At 31.6% G+C, this 14,882-nt stretch overlaps 1 protein-coding gene across 1 annotated transcript in view; it reads left to right on the top strand.

Moving 5' to 3' along the window:
* The window catches only part of ADGRL3 (adhesion G protein-coupled receptor L3), an 868,464-nt gene that overhangs the window by 844,848 nt on the left and 8,734 nt on the right, over positions 1 to 14,882 (top strand). Inside the window, exon 26 of the mRNA XM_049709340.1 lies at positions 8,622 to 8,750. Within this exon, the coding sequence (XP_049565297.1) occupies positions 8,622 to 8,750 (129 nt within the window). The remainder of the gene's footprint in view (positions 1 to 8,621; positions 8,751 to 14,882) is intronic.

Genomic DNA, 14,882 nt, shown 5'->3' with positions numbered 1-14,882 from the left:
CAATACATATAAAAAACAAAATGTTAATGCATATATTGTATCAATAAATAATCAATAAATAAAATTCAACAACCTAATATGTATGTGGGCAAAAGATAAGAACAGGCAATTCACAGAATAAGAAACCTTTACAACCAATAAATATATGAAAAATTATTCCATCTGTCTGGTAATCAGGAAAATACAAAGTATAACAGTAATATGAGATACTTCATACTCTATCAAATTGGCAAAATGTCAGCCTGACAATACCATGTCCTAGCAAGAATTTAAGAAATATACACTGCTTATGGGACATGTGAATTGATACATACATATTTGACAGCATTGTGGCAATATGTTGTAGAATGAAAATGTGGACCACATATGACCCAGGAATTTTACTTCTAAATGTTTATTGTATAAAAACCCATGTATCTGATGAAGAAGACATGTATAAAGCCAATTAGTGCAAAATAAGGGAGAACAGAATACGTAATTTCTAGGGTTCCCAACTCTAAAGCTTTGAATTTACATAATGAAATAGAGGCAACACCTCTACCTTCAGAATATTTCATTTTATACTGAACTAACAATGACCCGATCTGTACTCTGGAGAAGACATGTCATTGAAATCCATATTAATAGATTCCCAGTCAATGAATTAGCTATTAAAAGAAACTGAAGTATCCCTGAACCATTTGAAAGAAATTTAATAGGCAGGTTGATTAAAATTTAATAGCTGACTTGTTGGCTATTAAAAGTGCACAGTGTGATAAATCAAGATGTCAGCTCTTCAATTTATGACTTTAGAAAAAAATGATGAAAAAGATTTTGGCTTTCAATAAAGCATTTCTTTGACACTTTGTAATTTCATTAATTGTTTGAATAAAAACAGTAAAAAATATAAAATTATGGTTTCTATGGCTTTAAAACTTGTATAACTTTTAAGGATAGTATGCAGATTATTTTAGCTTTGTTTATTATTATAAACAACTTGGTCTTGATTAATATGGCTGTCTCTATTTTATAAAGTAGCCCTTTAAAATTGAACTAATCATTGCTTACACTGGCTTTCTGTAGATTGCATGTGTGCTGATATTGTTTTGTTACATAGAAAAGCAAAAAATAGGAAACAAAATATTTAAAATAGAAAATGCCTATTGAATCAGTTCTCCACAGTTCTAGAAGTCTCTTTTATCTATTTACTTTTATTTTTGTTTGTTTATTTATGTTATGTGAATTAATATGTGAATATGAAAATAAAATAATTGAACATTACAGAAAAGCATATTATAAAAAAGTAATGCACTCCTATAAGGCTCCTAATAAAATTTTGTTGAAACATATTTTTGGGAGAGGGTGCTAAAAAATGTTTGAAAATCGCTGATATAAATATGTTTAAGAAAAACTATCAGAGTCATGTGTGACCTTGAATAAATTATGAACATCTCTGGACCTGCGTTTCTTTACATATTGAGCGATGATAGTAGATTAGATAAGATTAAAATCTTATTCCATTGTAAATTCTGGATTATAACCTTTCTCCATTATGTTATACTGCAATTGATTAGGTGATACTTACATACATAAGATATATTTTGGGTATTCTGAATCATTTTTTCCAGTTTTCTTGTTTATATTATAGGTCACTCGCCAAAGAAAGAGACATGTCTTTTTTCCTGTATACCTCTTTTCTTAAATATTGAAAAGGAAGTAAAAGCCTCAGGACCCTTTCACCGGAAAGAAGTGCAGGCATGTGTGTGCACAACGGAGCACACAAACATACACCAAAAGCATTTTACATACAATTTTAAGGGTTTCACAACTTCATAGATACCATCTCCTGGTGAAAGATTCCTTGCCTTACACTGAAGTTAGTATTCTAATTCTATAGAAAATACCATCATTAGTGAAATTATTTTTACTTGTTACAAAATGAAGTCTCTGCTTTCGGCCAAAATTAATGTGGCCCAAAACAAAACAAAACCCAAGCACAAAGCTGAAAACAAAAGCACAAAGTCATCACTCAGTAGTAACTCTACTGTGTGTATAACTCTGACTTGTATGCTCAGTCGATATATATAATGAAAATGACTTCATAAAAGAAAAATATGTCAAACCAAAGGAGAGAGAACCATGAGGGAATTAAGTGGAGGATGAGGTACATTAAGAAAGAAAGAATCATCCAGGTAAAGCTATTTTATTGAAATAAAACAGAACATTTACCATGTTACATGTTTATACATAAAAATTTGAAAATTGACATATATTGGTATGTGACTATTAGAGAATGGTGTATTCACTTGGTTCATTAGATCACCGAGGTCTTAATTTATAAAACTTTGCCCATTCAATATGATAAAATAAGAATGTAACTACATTTTTTAAAAAATGAAGTGTGAGGGGCGAGCAGAGTGATAGTTCAAGTTATTTTAAGAGCTTTTCAGTATACTTTTGTTAGCCTGCTGTCAAGAAGAAACGTTGTTTGAATTATGTTTCTGAATGATATAATATAGATTCAAGTGAGATCCAACTGTCACCTTGTTTCAGATCTGTTCTTTACTTCACAGTTTCAAAGCAGGCAGATCTGCCTTGGAGTTTCAGTCCTCAATTACATGTTCACATTGAACTGACCTAGGCAGTGCTGTCATTCAGGGCCTCCCAATGTCAAAACACCTATTTTATTTTCATAAGGAAAGAAATGTAGCAGTTTTGTGGTAAAAACTACACATTTGAAAAGTGTACTCATTATTCCATTCAAATTTCACTCATTTAAAAACTTTTATATCAAAAACATCAGTCTTCAGGTATAAAGTTAAAAGAAAAAAAACCTCTTCTTAAAATGATTATCTGTGATTTTAAACTTAGTCTTTTTTCAGTAACTTACTGTCTTACAAAAAAATCATCAGAAAAACTTCCCTAAGTTTTTCAGTGTGGAATATGAAAATCCTCTTTTGCTTTCTATCATGCTTTCACCAGAAATAAAGATTTTGTGCTTGGTCTTCTGTCGATAGCCTTGTTAATGATTCACATATGTTGAAATTCAATGTTAATTCCTTTTCCATGGTTTTATGAAAGAGCTGACCCTTGTTTCTGATAGCAAATATGCAGGTATGACTAGACTGTAGCCAGGATTTAAGGACTCAGAGAATTAAAGAACAGCTATTTTTCACAGCCACCTTGAGCTGTTTTACCCTATTTTAGCTTTTTTGAGTCATGGCAGGTTGTACTGTTTTTTTCCCCTCTAATTAATATCTTCAGTTAGTATTCAGGTAGCATTTTCTATTTCCAAATAATTATATGAATGTTTATCTTTGCTTTAAAAGTTTCAGTATTATGGCCACTGGTGTAGTATTAGAAGGAAATAAATCACATTAGAAATTAGACAAATGGCACTCTTCAAAAATTTACTCAAAATATAAAACTATTCATAATTGATAAAATGACTTTAGTTTTCGTATTTTCAGGATGCCATGGATTTCACATAAATTTTTTCTTTAATTAAGGAAATATTTATTGTCCTCTAAGAACTAACCTAGACATGCGGTATAGAGCAGTGAAAAAACAAAAACCCTATGTATTCCCTGTTTTCCTGGGGTTTACATTCCAGTGAAATTAGCACATAAACATGCTTTTCACATACATAGGCTGTAACTACCTCCCAGCATCAACTGATTTGTGTCTTCAAACTGACTAACCAGTAAGCTTAACTTTTCAGCTGAAAAACAGTGACAGATGGTCTGTAAACACTGATCTTCTTGGAAGTCTTCAGCAATTTCACAGCTATTAGAAGGGAAGTTTACAAATCAGAAGTTAGTTGGAGGTAAGAGAAAGAGGCAGGATGGACAGAACCTTGGAAAATAGTATCAGAATTCAAAGTGACCCTATTAAATTGGAGAAGCAGCTAGAAGCAAACAGAATAGACTTAGGCAAAGACAAGTGAAATGCAGTGCAGCTACAGAGAAAAGACAAAAGTAACTGTGCACATAAAAGATGAAGGTAGACAGGTTCTGTGCAGGTTTTTAGGAAAAGATCTAGGCATTGGCAACAAGCAGGTTTTTTTAGCACAGACGGTGCTACCTTTAAAAAGTATAACTGAAATGCCTAAATGTGAGTGGGTACTGTAGGAAACACTTTCTAGGAAAATTGCACTTGTTTGGCATGCCAACAGGAAAAATGGCCTCTTGAGGTCACAGCAAGCTGTGAGTGTCCATTAAAAATTATTAACTTCTTACACTAGGTGAATCAAATGAGGGATAATTGTTCAGTTATTCAGACATCTCCCTCATTCTTTCAAACTAGCAAACTCATAGAGCTTACCCATAACCTTACATTCTTTGCAAAACATTAATCACCAAACTTTACATCCTGCTCTGTAGTTCCTGTGACTGAGCCCTCACTTGTGTTATAACTCTCCACTTTCAGGACTAAATCAGTTTCAGTGACACTAATTATGTTAGTTTTAAATGGTATATGAAGTATAAAGATGAGCAATAGTTAAAAAGCAACTTAATTTAAATAGTGATTCTTTTTCTATCAGGAAAAAATGTCCTTAATACCAAGGATAAAAAGAAAACTGACTTTATTTTTGTTTTAAATTGTTTTAATGTGTTTGTGTGATTTTAGATTTAATGGCAGGTAGATCTCCAATCATGTCACTCATTAGGGCTGTAGATTAGTAACAGATTCTGTGTTGCACCCGGATTTGAGGAAGCACCCTACCAAAGCCATGTGGCGGGGACTGAATATTGTTCCATTTCACCAACATTGTGTCATAATACAGCTGTATACCAATCCATTTCTGCTATTGTTGCTTGCCTTTCTAGCTCAGCAGGAATTGATGAGATAAATAAGTGAACTTTAAAATTCAGTCTTCCTATATTAGATTTCACTGATATAAGTGCTTTAAATTTAAAGTACATTCAAAAATTAGAAAAACACTAAGAAAAACTGAAAAGGAACTTTATGCTAAGAAAGCTAGAACCAGATTTTCTATACAAATTGTGATAGCTTTGTTAGAATTCCATTATGGAGCTCCATTTTTGTATGATTAAACTTTTTTTATTCTCACATTATTAGCTTTTTTGTAAACTGAACGCTAAACAGAAACCAAAATATTGAGTCACCTGCTTCTTGCTTATGCTTGATTCTTCCCAACTCAATTGTTTCCTTATTCTAACGTATAGATCATCTTTTTTTAAATTACATTCTTTTATCATTTATTTATTAGTTTTTGAATTCAGGTAAATTGACATATTAACATTATACTAGTTTCAGGTGTATAACAATTAAATACTTGTATATATTATGAAATGGTCACCACAATGAGTCTAGTTCACATTCATCACCATAAATAATTACAGTTTTTTTTTCTTCTGATGAGAACTTTTAAGCAGATCATCTTCTTTTACATCAGCAGGTAAAAAAAAGGAATATTTTCTTTTATAAGCTATATGAAGCCAGAGAAAAAAGTGACGAGCCATCTTTCCAGCCTACTGTTTGTTTTCCAGTTAGTTTAAATTACATAATGTGTAGGAATAAAAGGAATGTGTAGAGATGTACATATAAGTCCCAGACATAAAGATCTTACCCTTATTTGATCTATAAGGAAGTGTAAAGAGTTTGAGCAATTTTATATTTTTAAGGTTTTTACCCTAGTTCATTTTAAGTTGCTTACACCTTTCATTTTTTATTTAAATGCTTATTTAGAGTAACTTTAGAAGACAGCTACTTGTGTTAGAAGACTAACTTTCCTTTTTACTTGAGAAAAGGCTGCAATAATAAATATTAGGTAGCAGATACAATTTACAGGTAGTTTGCTTTCTAAAAATGTTGGGCAGACCAAATCCTGTCTCAAACAATTAATCTTAAATTTGTGTAACATCAACAATATCCATGTTTAAGATTAACAGTATTCCATTTCTTATCTGAAAGGCACCGTAGCCAACTCTTTTTAGCTTTTCATACTAATATACCATGTATTTAATTCATCAATGGGAAACAATAACCTGATATGCCCATTATATGATAAATTGAAGATCTGTCATCTCACTGTGTAAAGACATCTAAATGTATATGAAGTACAATTTCAGCAAATATTCATCGAGCACACGGAAAACTTCTGTGCTAGTTCTATGCTAGTTCTTTGCAGAATGTGTAGGATGCAAACATATGGCTTATTTCCTGATAAAACTGAAACTTTCTAGCTCTAGCGATCAGACAAGCTTTATTGTCCTTTAAATCAATAGTTCACTTTCCCAATTTTGAGGTTAAAATATTTATTTGACTGGTAATTTACTATAAAACAAACAGCTATGATTAAGAAAAAATTAAAACTGCCATGGCCAAGTTTTCCATTTTCATTTTTTTAACATTTCTATGAGTGACTGAATGTTCTTGTCATACTCATTCAATATAGATTACTTTTTATTTTGTTGTAGATTCACTTGCAGTTGTATGAAATGATACAGAGATTATGTACCTTTTACCCAGTTTCCCTCAATAATATCTTGTAAAACTGTACTACAGTGTTACAGCCAGGATATTGACATTGAAACAGTCCTCCAATTTTGTTCAGATTTCTTCTATTTTACTTGTATTTAATTGTATCTGTGTGTGTGTGTGTGTGTGTGTGTGTGTGTGTGTGTGTTTAGTTCACTGCAATTCTATCACAAGAGTAAGTTTGTGTATCCACGACCATAGCCAAGATACAGAGTCATTCCATCACCTCAAGGATGCCTCATGCTGCCCTTTTATTACCATACGCACCTCCCTCCCGTTTGCATTTTTAAACCCTGGCAACCACTAATCTATTCTCCATTTCTATAATTTTGTCATTTCAAGAATATATGTATTTATAGAATCATTCAGTTTTTGAATTGTCTCTTTTACCCAGTATAATTCTCTAGAAATTCATCCAGGTCATTATGTGTATTGATAGTTGTTCCTTTTTATTCCTGAGTAATATTCCATGGTATGGATGTGCCACAGATTGTTTAACTGTTCACCAGTTGAAGGACATCTGGGCTCTTTCCCATTACGGGCTATTACAAATAAAGCTGCCATGACCATTCATCTGTAGGTTTTTGTGTGAACATAAATTTCCAGTTCTCTGGGATAAATGTTCAAGAGTACAATTGCTGGGTGGTATGGTAATTGCACGTTTAGTTTTATAAGAAGCTGCCAAACTGTTTTTCAGAGGAGCTGTACTATTTTACATTCCTACCAGCAAAGTACGAGTGATCCAGTTTCTCTTCATCCATGCCAGCATTTTTGTCACCACCATTTTTAAGTGTGTAATGATATCTCATTATGGTTTTAACCTGTATTTTCCTAATGACTAATAACAGTTATTTTCTCATTATGAGCTTGTTTGCCACCTGTATACCCTCTTCCATAAAATGTCTGTTTATACCTTTGGCCCATTTTCTAATTGGATTGTTTTTGGTTTTGTTTCTTGTTGATTGTTTTTTACTGTTGACCTTTGGGAGTTGTCCAAAGTCCCATATATCCCAGATACTATTCCCTTGTTGGATTGCAAATATTTGTAAATTTGTTTGCAAGTATTTTCTCCTGTTCTATATATTTCTATTCTCTAATATATATATTTAAATTAATATATACCTGTGTTTTCAACCTATCCTTATATAATTTGTTTTTCTTTCTTCATTTTTCTTTTCTTTATCATCTAACACAAACATACATTCTGCCTATCATTTCCATACATGGCCTAATTATATTTAATAAAACTGTCATTCTCAATTTTTTGCTTTTTTGGTTAAATGACTCTTGAGGGTGGGAGGTTGTAAGCATACTGACAGTATGTTAGAGATTAAGTACATCTGTTCATAAAGAGATGAAAGAGTTTAACTTTGTTACTTTGCTATGCCAAAGTCCAAACAACTAGTTGGAAAATGGAAAATGGAATTATATGTATTGCTTGATACCATGAAGTTAATATTTTATTTAAAATATTTAAAAATAATATCCTTATGATTATTTTATCAGATTTGTAAGTTCACCTAATTAGTATGCTTACTATGGTGTACTAATAAGTGTGATTGCATTTTAGTTTATTTCAATTTAAAGAATTCTTCTTCATAGAATTTTAAGTAATGTCAAAATCTTCTGTTGTGTCAACAGCTGCTCTCCAAATGAGTGTTTTATCATAAATGTTGCCTTTTATTATTTCATTGAAAACAACCCAATGGTTTCCGTGATTGAGGGAATGTTTTGTTTAATTTTAACTTTTCTTTCTGTGTTTTAAACTTTTCTTTCAGCTTTTGTTTTGTGTTATATGTTTTGTTTATACGGAAGACTATATTTTGCTTTTTTTTAAAATTTTTCATTTTTAGCAAGCATGGGAATATATTTTTGCTTACACTCTGGGAAAGAGAAGACCCTAAATGTGGCTTAATCAACATTGTAAATCATTTAATTTCTTTCCCATTGAGTTGGATATGTGCCTTGATGGAAACGTGTGCTTTAGTGGCATATATTTTTGAGTCTAACTAGCTGCCTGCCTGTAATCAGGACTATATCAACTGTTGTCATTCTAAATGTTTCCTTTCCTTTTTTTCAAACACATTTGCCTGATTGACCTTTTTTTTTTTCTCTGTCTTTCTATGGGGCTGCTCCAGGAGCCATGGCTAATCATCTTATAAGCAATGCTCTGCTTCGTCCGCATGGTACTAACAATCCCTATAATACATTGCTTGGGGAACCGGCGGTCTGTAACAACCCTTCTGTCAGCATGTACAACGCACAAGGTGTGCTGGAGTTTATTTTAATTTTTTCAAGTGAGAGTCCCAGTTTATGTAGCTTTTGTGGCCACATTCTATTTTTCTTTCTTTCTTCCTGCCTTTTCTTTCTTTTGGAAGCAGATGCACAGACTCTTTTTGCCTTCCACCCCTCTTGGTGCTTTTATTTTCCATTTTCCTTAGGTTTTCCTTAGTAAGAAATGGATTCCTTCCTTCTGATAAACAAATGCTTGATTCATCAATATGTTTTTGTTTCTCTTTAATGTAAAGTGTATTGTGGTTTGTCAGTACTTTTCTTGTTGTTGATTGATTTCTATATTAAATACCTATGTATTCATTTTAAGAAATGAGATATTTGCCTAAGGTAAGTAAGATAAGGGAAGACTTGGTTCAGCAATCTTAAGATCAAGAAAGTAATCTTACTCTGTTATACCATGAATCACACTCTAGGCACAAACATCACTACAGATGAAAGCACTTAGATCAACTCCATGGAAAACACTGAAATAAGCTGTGGTGGAAAGAACAGTGAATTGAACAGTAGCAGATCAGGTTCTACCATAGCTTGTTATTGCCCCTATGAACTGGCTCAGGAAGGTCATGAAATGCTTTTTCTACTGTGACTGCATGTTAAAAACAAAGGTTTTCAATATGGTTCCTCTGTATATCCTCCAACTTTAAATGATTTAAAAATTTAATTGTATCTCAAACACATAAACATAAATCTCTTTAAAACCACTTACAATCTAAGCATTTTTACATGACTTTTTACCTTTTCTAAGCTAAATAATGTATTGGGGTACAAGAAATTTAAAATATTCATATCATAAATAAAGTGACCACAGGAAAAATTTATTCAAGTAAAAGTGTCATAAAAGAAAAATTTTAGTCAGTGATACACCTATTTAAAATTATATTTGAAAGAAAATTCACAATAACAAAGAGACTTTGGTGGTTCCTTCAAGTTGGATGAGACAGATTAGCAATATTTTAAATTTTTCCCAGGCAATCTTGAATAAAATTTCTATTATCCTCTTTGGGAATCTCTGTGTGTGTGTGTGTGTGTGTGTGTGTGTGTGTGTGTGTGTGTGTGTATGTGTGTGTATGTGTGTGTGTTTCTTCTCAGTCAGAGGTAAAAGATTAGTGGCATGAGTGCGAAAAACTTGGTGTGCATGCTTATTCCAGAAAAGCATGTTTGTTGCAACATGGTCATTGGGTGTCTAAAACCATCTGAGTTTCCCAGGTGACACCTTGTCAGATACGAAGGATAATTTTAAATTATTTCAAAAATACCAAAGCCAGTAAGTCAGAAGTGACTTCAGGAATAGTCAAGTTGTTTTTCAATAGGATTAAATAATTAAGCAAACTGTCAGTTTTATCCAGTTTCTTTAGGGCCTACACCTAAGAATCATAGACTTAGAATCAAAAGAAGAGATAGAACTCATTGAATCCTCTGTACCACATTGTGGACGTTCTGTCAACCTGTGCTTAAGTATTTCCTCTAATGAGGCCCTTCCTACCTCGGGATTTTATATATTCAATTGTTGAAGTGCTCCATTCGTTATAAATATTTTTTCTTTCCACCAAGTCGAAATTTGCCTGTGGCTGTGATGCTTAGGTTTGCCTTCTAGAACAAAGATGAGCAGAGCATTTTTCTGCTGTCTGTGGCAATCCTTTAAATATTTGAAGGCAGTTAATCTGACTTCTTTTAGTCCTCCATTTTCTAGTAAAGCAACCTCAGTGCTATCAGGAGGAGAAAGTTTCTTCATGGTTGTCCCCCTTTACATTGTCTACCATTTGTCAATGTCCCTATTTCATTGTAGCACTCAATGATGTGTATATTACATAATGCACTAAATGTGGTTTGTCAGAACAATTTTGCAGACCTTATAGAGTCTTGTTTGGGTTTTTCCCTTTATTTTCATTGGGCTAAATGACATAAGTGTGTCATTAGAGTATTTTAAATTGTTCTGACATATTAATGAGTTTTGAATGATGTTAAATGAAGATTTATACCATATTTGCATATTAAATCTATTCTACATTATTCACCTTATACAAAGAGTTGTTGTAAATTGTTTTAAAATAAGTAATAGTTTAGATCATATTTTGTTTAGCTTTTTTGATTATTCAGATATAATTTCTAATGTCTTAAATAATGAAAAACTAACAATCATTAATCTGTATGTTTTCCTTAATTCAGTATCTGCCTTCTTGTCTTATCTTACTCCTGGTATCCTAAATTAGGAGATTTTTCTAAGGATGGAACACTATTATAAACACTATCCAAGAGAAATTCTCACGACAAAATTTAAAATAATACCATATAAATCCAAAGTTTTATTCCTATCGAGCCTATTACTGAATATTGCTGTTAAGATTATAAAAAAATACACAAAGGATTCTTCAGAATGGATTTGATGTTTATGCCAGTAAATTAAATTCTACTGACTTTTCTTAAAAACAAAAGTAAATAATTTTATTATTGGTTTTCAGAGTCAGAAATGGAATTGTTCAACTACTTTATGTTTTAATATTTTTGAGATGTTAAGAAACTATGGTAGTGCTTAAAATAATTTTTTTACCACTGAACAAAAAACTTGGTGATTGTCATATTGCTACTAATCTTATGCTTTCAGATGAATGCACTTATATTCTTACTGGCAAGGTGAAATCTTACATGAAATATAGGTGGCTCGGTATGTACTGGAGTGGATTATGTTGAATTACCACTTGGTTCTGTTCTGTTGGTCCTTTAATTCTGTTGTACCAATGCCATTCAAGCAAAGAAGCATTCAGATTTAAAGTATCCATTTTTGTTTGTGATGCCTTTATTTAAAATACGTAAAGATATGTTACAGTATTACTAATGCATATAGAGTTAGGAATAAAGATAAATAATATAATTTTGTTATATTAGATTCAGATTCTATCTGTGGAAATATTTAAAACTTCATGCATAGTATTTCTGGACCATTATCTTCTTGTCAGTATTGGAGAATTTAGTTTTTGTTAGATAAATCTCATTATAGATTAACCTGTCAACAAAATGTAATATAGAGAAGTCATGCTTTTACAAGTTAATTTACATTTTAAAGTAACTGAATTCAATTCTAAAACTTTAAAGAAAAACATATCTCTAGGATGGGATATAGTGAAGAATACATTATAGTTGTCAAGAATACAAGGTTATAGTATAAAGTATATAAATAAATATTCTGTTATAGCTTTCAAAGCCTAAGGCAGATGTGAGGAGAAGGAGGTAGACAGTAGTGCACGGAGGCAATCTAGAAGATTCCCATTATGATCCCAGTTCTGCCACTGTTGGCAGAAGTGGCGTTAGATAAGGCTCAGTCTCTTTTGGTTGAAGCTTCCTCATCTTAAAAAGCAGGAGCTGAACTTCAGTTATCTCTTATGTACTTTCCAGTTCTAAAATGTTATCATTTACGGAAGGAGCCATAATGAGCCTACTAGCAATTTCCATCTGTTGCTATACTAGTTTGGCTTTTTATTTCCAATTCTCTTTCTAAATGTGTTTTGAAACTTTAGAAGAAATTTTCTCTGCATTTTGAAATATTGTTGGTCTTTTGCTGAGAAGCAAGTCGACTTCTAAAGTACAAAAACAGTATCTCTAAAGCAACGGCTAAATTATAACAAGTTGGAATCTCTTGAAATGATACAGCCCAATGACATCGCTGGTTTTTATTTTGTGATGATTTAACCTTCTTATAAACAAAATCAGCAAGAGCAGGTTTTTTGACAGGATTAATATATGAGGGTTTTCTTTTTTTAAATAATTTTGCTACTATTGTTTTTAAAGGATTAACTTTTAAAATGTTAGATTGCATATGATTGTGCAACAGTCCAGAAGAAAACCTGATATTGATTGGTGGTATTTTTCCCCCCTCACATTTTCTTGATACAGAATAATGGTTGCATTTAGCCTTTTTCTTTCTCCATAGTTATACAGCTTTTGAATATGAGCTCCAGAAATGACAGTATCGATCAGTATAATTTACAAATGATAAAAAGCACTTGTATAGGTACAGTGGGAGAAAAATAACCTTCGTACATGAAAAAAAAAGATACATAAGAGAAAACACAATTATGAAAAGTTCAAACTGTGGTATTTTTCTCTGTATATAAACAAAAGAATTTATTTATAATCTTGCTGAAAAATTTTAAAGTTAAATGACGTTCCTTAGAAGCAAATATGTCCTAACCTATACACACACACATATACATAATACTGAATTTTAGTTGTGGAAATAGTCATAGCTTGCCCTCAAGATTTTACTCTCTTTGGTTGGTGTGATAATTTTAACTTTAAAATAAGTGTGTATTTGTTTGAAATTTACAAACTGCAGAAACGCTTATTAAAGACTCATTAGCATGTATTATGGGGGTTTCTTATTTTCTGACTAACATTTCAGTATTTTTAATTATGATAAACCATGTAACACAGACTCATGAATTTTGGGGCAGTGGAACTATTTCCTTTGACTCTTTTTTCTGCATATCATCAATTTGCTTTTTACTCATGTTTCTTCTACTGTCGCTGTAAGCTTACTTGTTGTTTTTTCTTTCCTTTTCTTCATGCTGTCGTTTAGAGCCCTACAGAGAGACAAGTATGGGAGTAAAGCTAAACATTGCATATCAAATGTAATTTTTTTTAGTTCACTTTTATTGCATCACATATAGATGATGTAGTTATTAAAAACAGTTCATCTCACAATTTAAAAACTAAAGAACCTATGAATCAACTTATATAAATATATGTTAATAGAGATTAGACGCTTTTGTTGTCTGATTCTTTTATTGTGTCACATAACATAGTTGTTAAGTCTCATGTAATGTTTGTGTGAGTTAAATTGTTTTTAAATTAAGCATTTATTTTTGCTAAGTAATTCATAAACTTTTAATTTTCATTACTACATTCCATCATACAAATACATGCAACATACCCAGTTTATTTAACTATGGCTGTTTTCAAGCCATACCCAATGCATTGACAACAGAAGTAATAAACACATGTTTCAATGCATCAGTTGCTCAACCATAACCATCAAGCCTACCATAGCAGCCTCTGCAGCAGCAATCACCCATCACATATGGCCCTTTAAAAAGCATTTACTTTTATTTTTTCTTAACATTGTGGATTTGTCTACAAGATATCTTATAACATGAAAATAAATCGCTTCACCCTATGTCTGTGATGGCTGCTTTTTTAATGTATTTAATGCATTGCTATTTTTGAAAACTGTGTTACTTGAATACAGAGTATGCATCAGAAGTCCATATAAAAATTGTTATATTTGGGATACTTTATTTAAACAAGTAATGAACTAGTTGTTTTGGTAAATATAACTGCATCACAGATATAGAATGAATGCTATATTTTCACAAGTTAGTGATGTTTTGACAAGTTTAATAGAATTCTTCAATTAATTGTTCTATAAAGAAATACCCTTTATTATTTAGCAGTATTTGTTAAATGTTTGTGTTTTATTTTCTTTTGTGTTTGCATTTGGAGAGATTTATGGAACTATTATAGATCCTTGGATTTCTGTTCGTTCAAGAAAATGCAAAAACCTTGAAGAAGCATGTGGTCAAATTTATTTCACTGCAGCTGTTTCTTCCCAGAATAAGACATTTAATCTCTTTTAAACCCAAAGTTTAATATGCACACAAAGTCATCATTCATTATGAAATGGAACCTTTAATACTGACACTGTGTTTTTAGGAATCAGATCCCCCATGCCTTTACACAGTCTTTTGTAGAATTATCTAATGACCCTAAACAATTACTAATGGATTAATATATAATAGTAACGAAAGTACTTACAGCAGAAAAAAAAATTGGAAAGTAAATCCAAATATTTTTTTTTGAAAGTTCCTATGTGCAAATTACTTTGAAGTGCCATTTATTTGACTAGGCATTATTTCATGACTATATCATTCTGACAGATTTAACATAATCCTTTTGTGGTTTTGTGTGTAGGGATTATTTTCAATCTTATAAATTACGTATCAGATCATTAGAGCCTGCTCAAATCTTTTACTTTGACCAGTATATTCAAAGTACCACACATGAATTATGTTAATTTTATACCTATTTCAATTTTAAGACAGCACATAAAA

Source organism: Orcinus orca, chromosome 4, assembly GCF_937001465.1.
Source record: "Orcinus orca chromosome 4, mOrcOrc1.1, whole genome shotgun sequence".
In the NCBI taxonomy this organism is placed as follows: domain Eukaryota; kingdom Metazoa; phylum Chordata; class Mammalia; order Artiodactyla; family Delphinidae; genus Orcinus; species Orcinus orca.
Note: the sequence above shows the minus strand (reverse complement) of the source record. Positions and strands in the feature narration are given on the sequence as shown.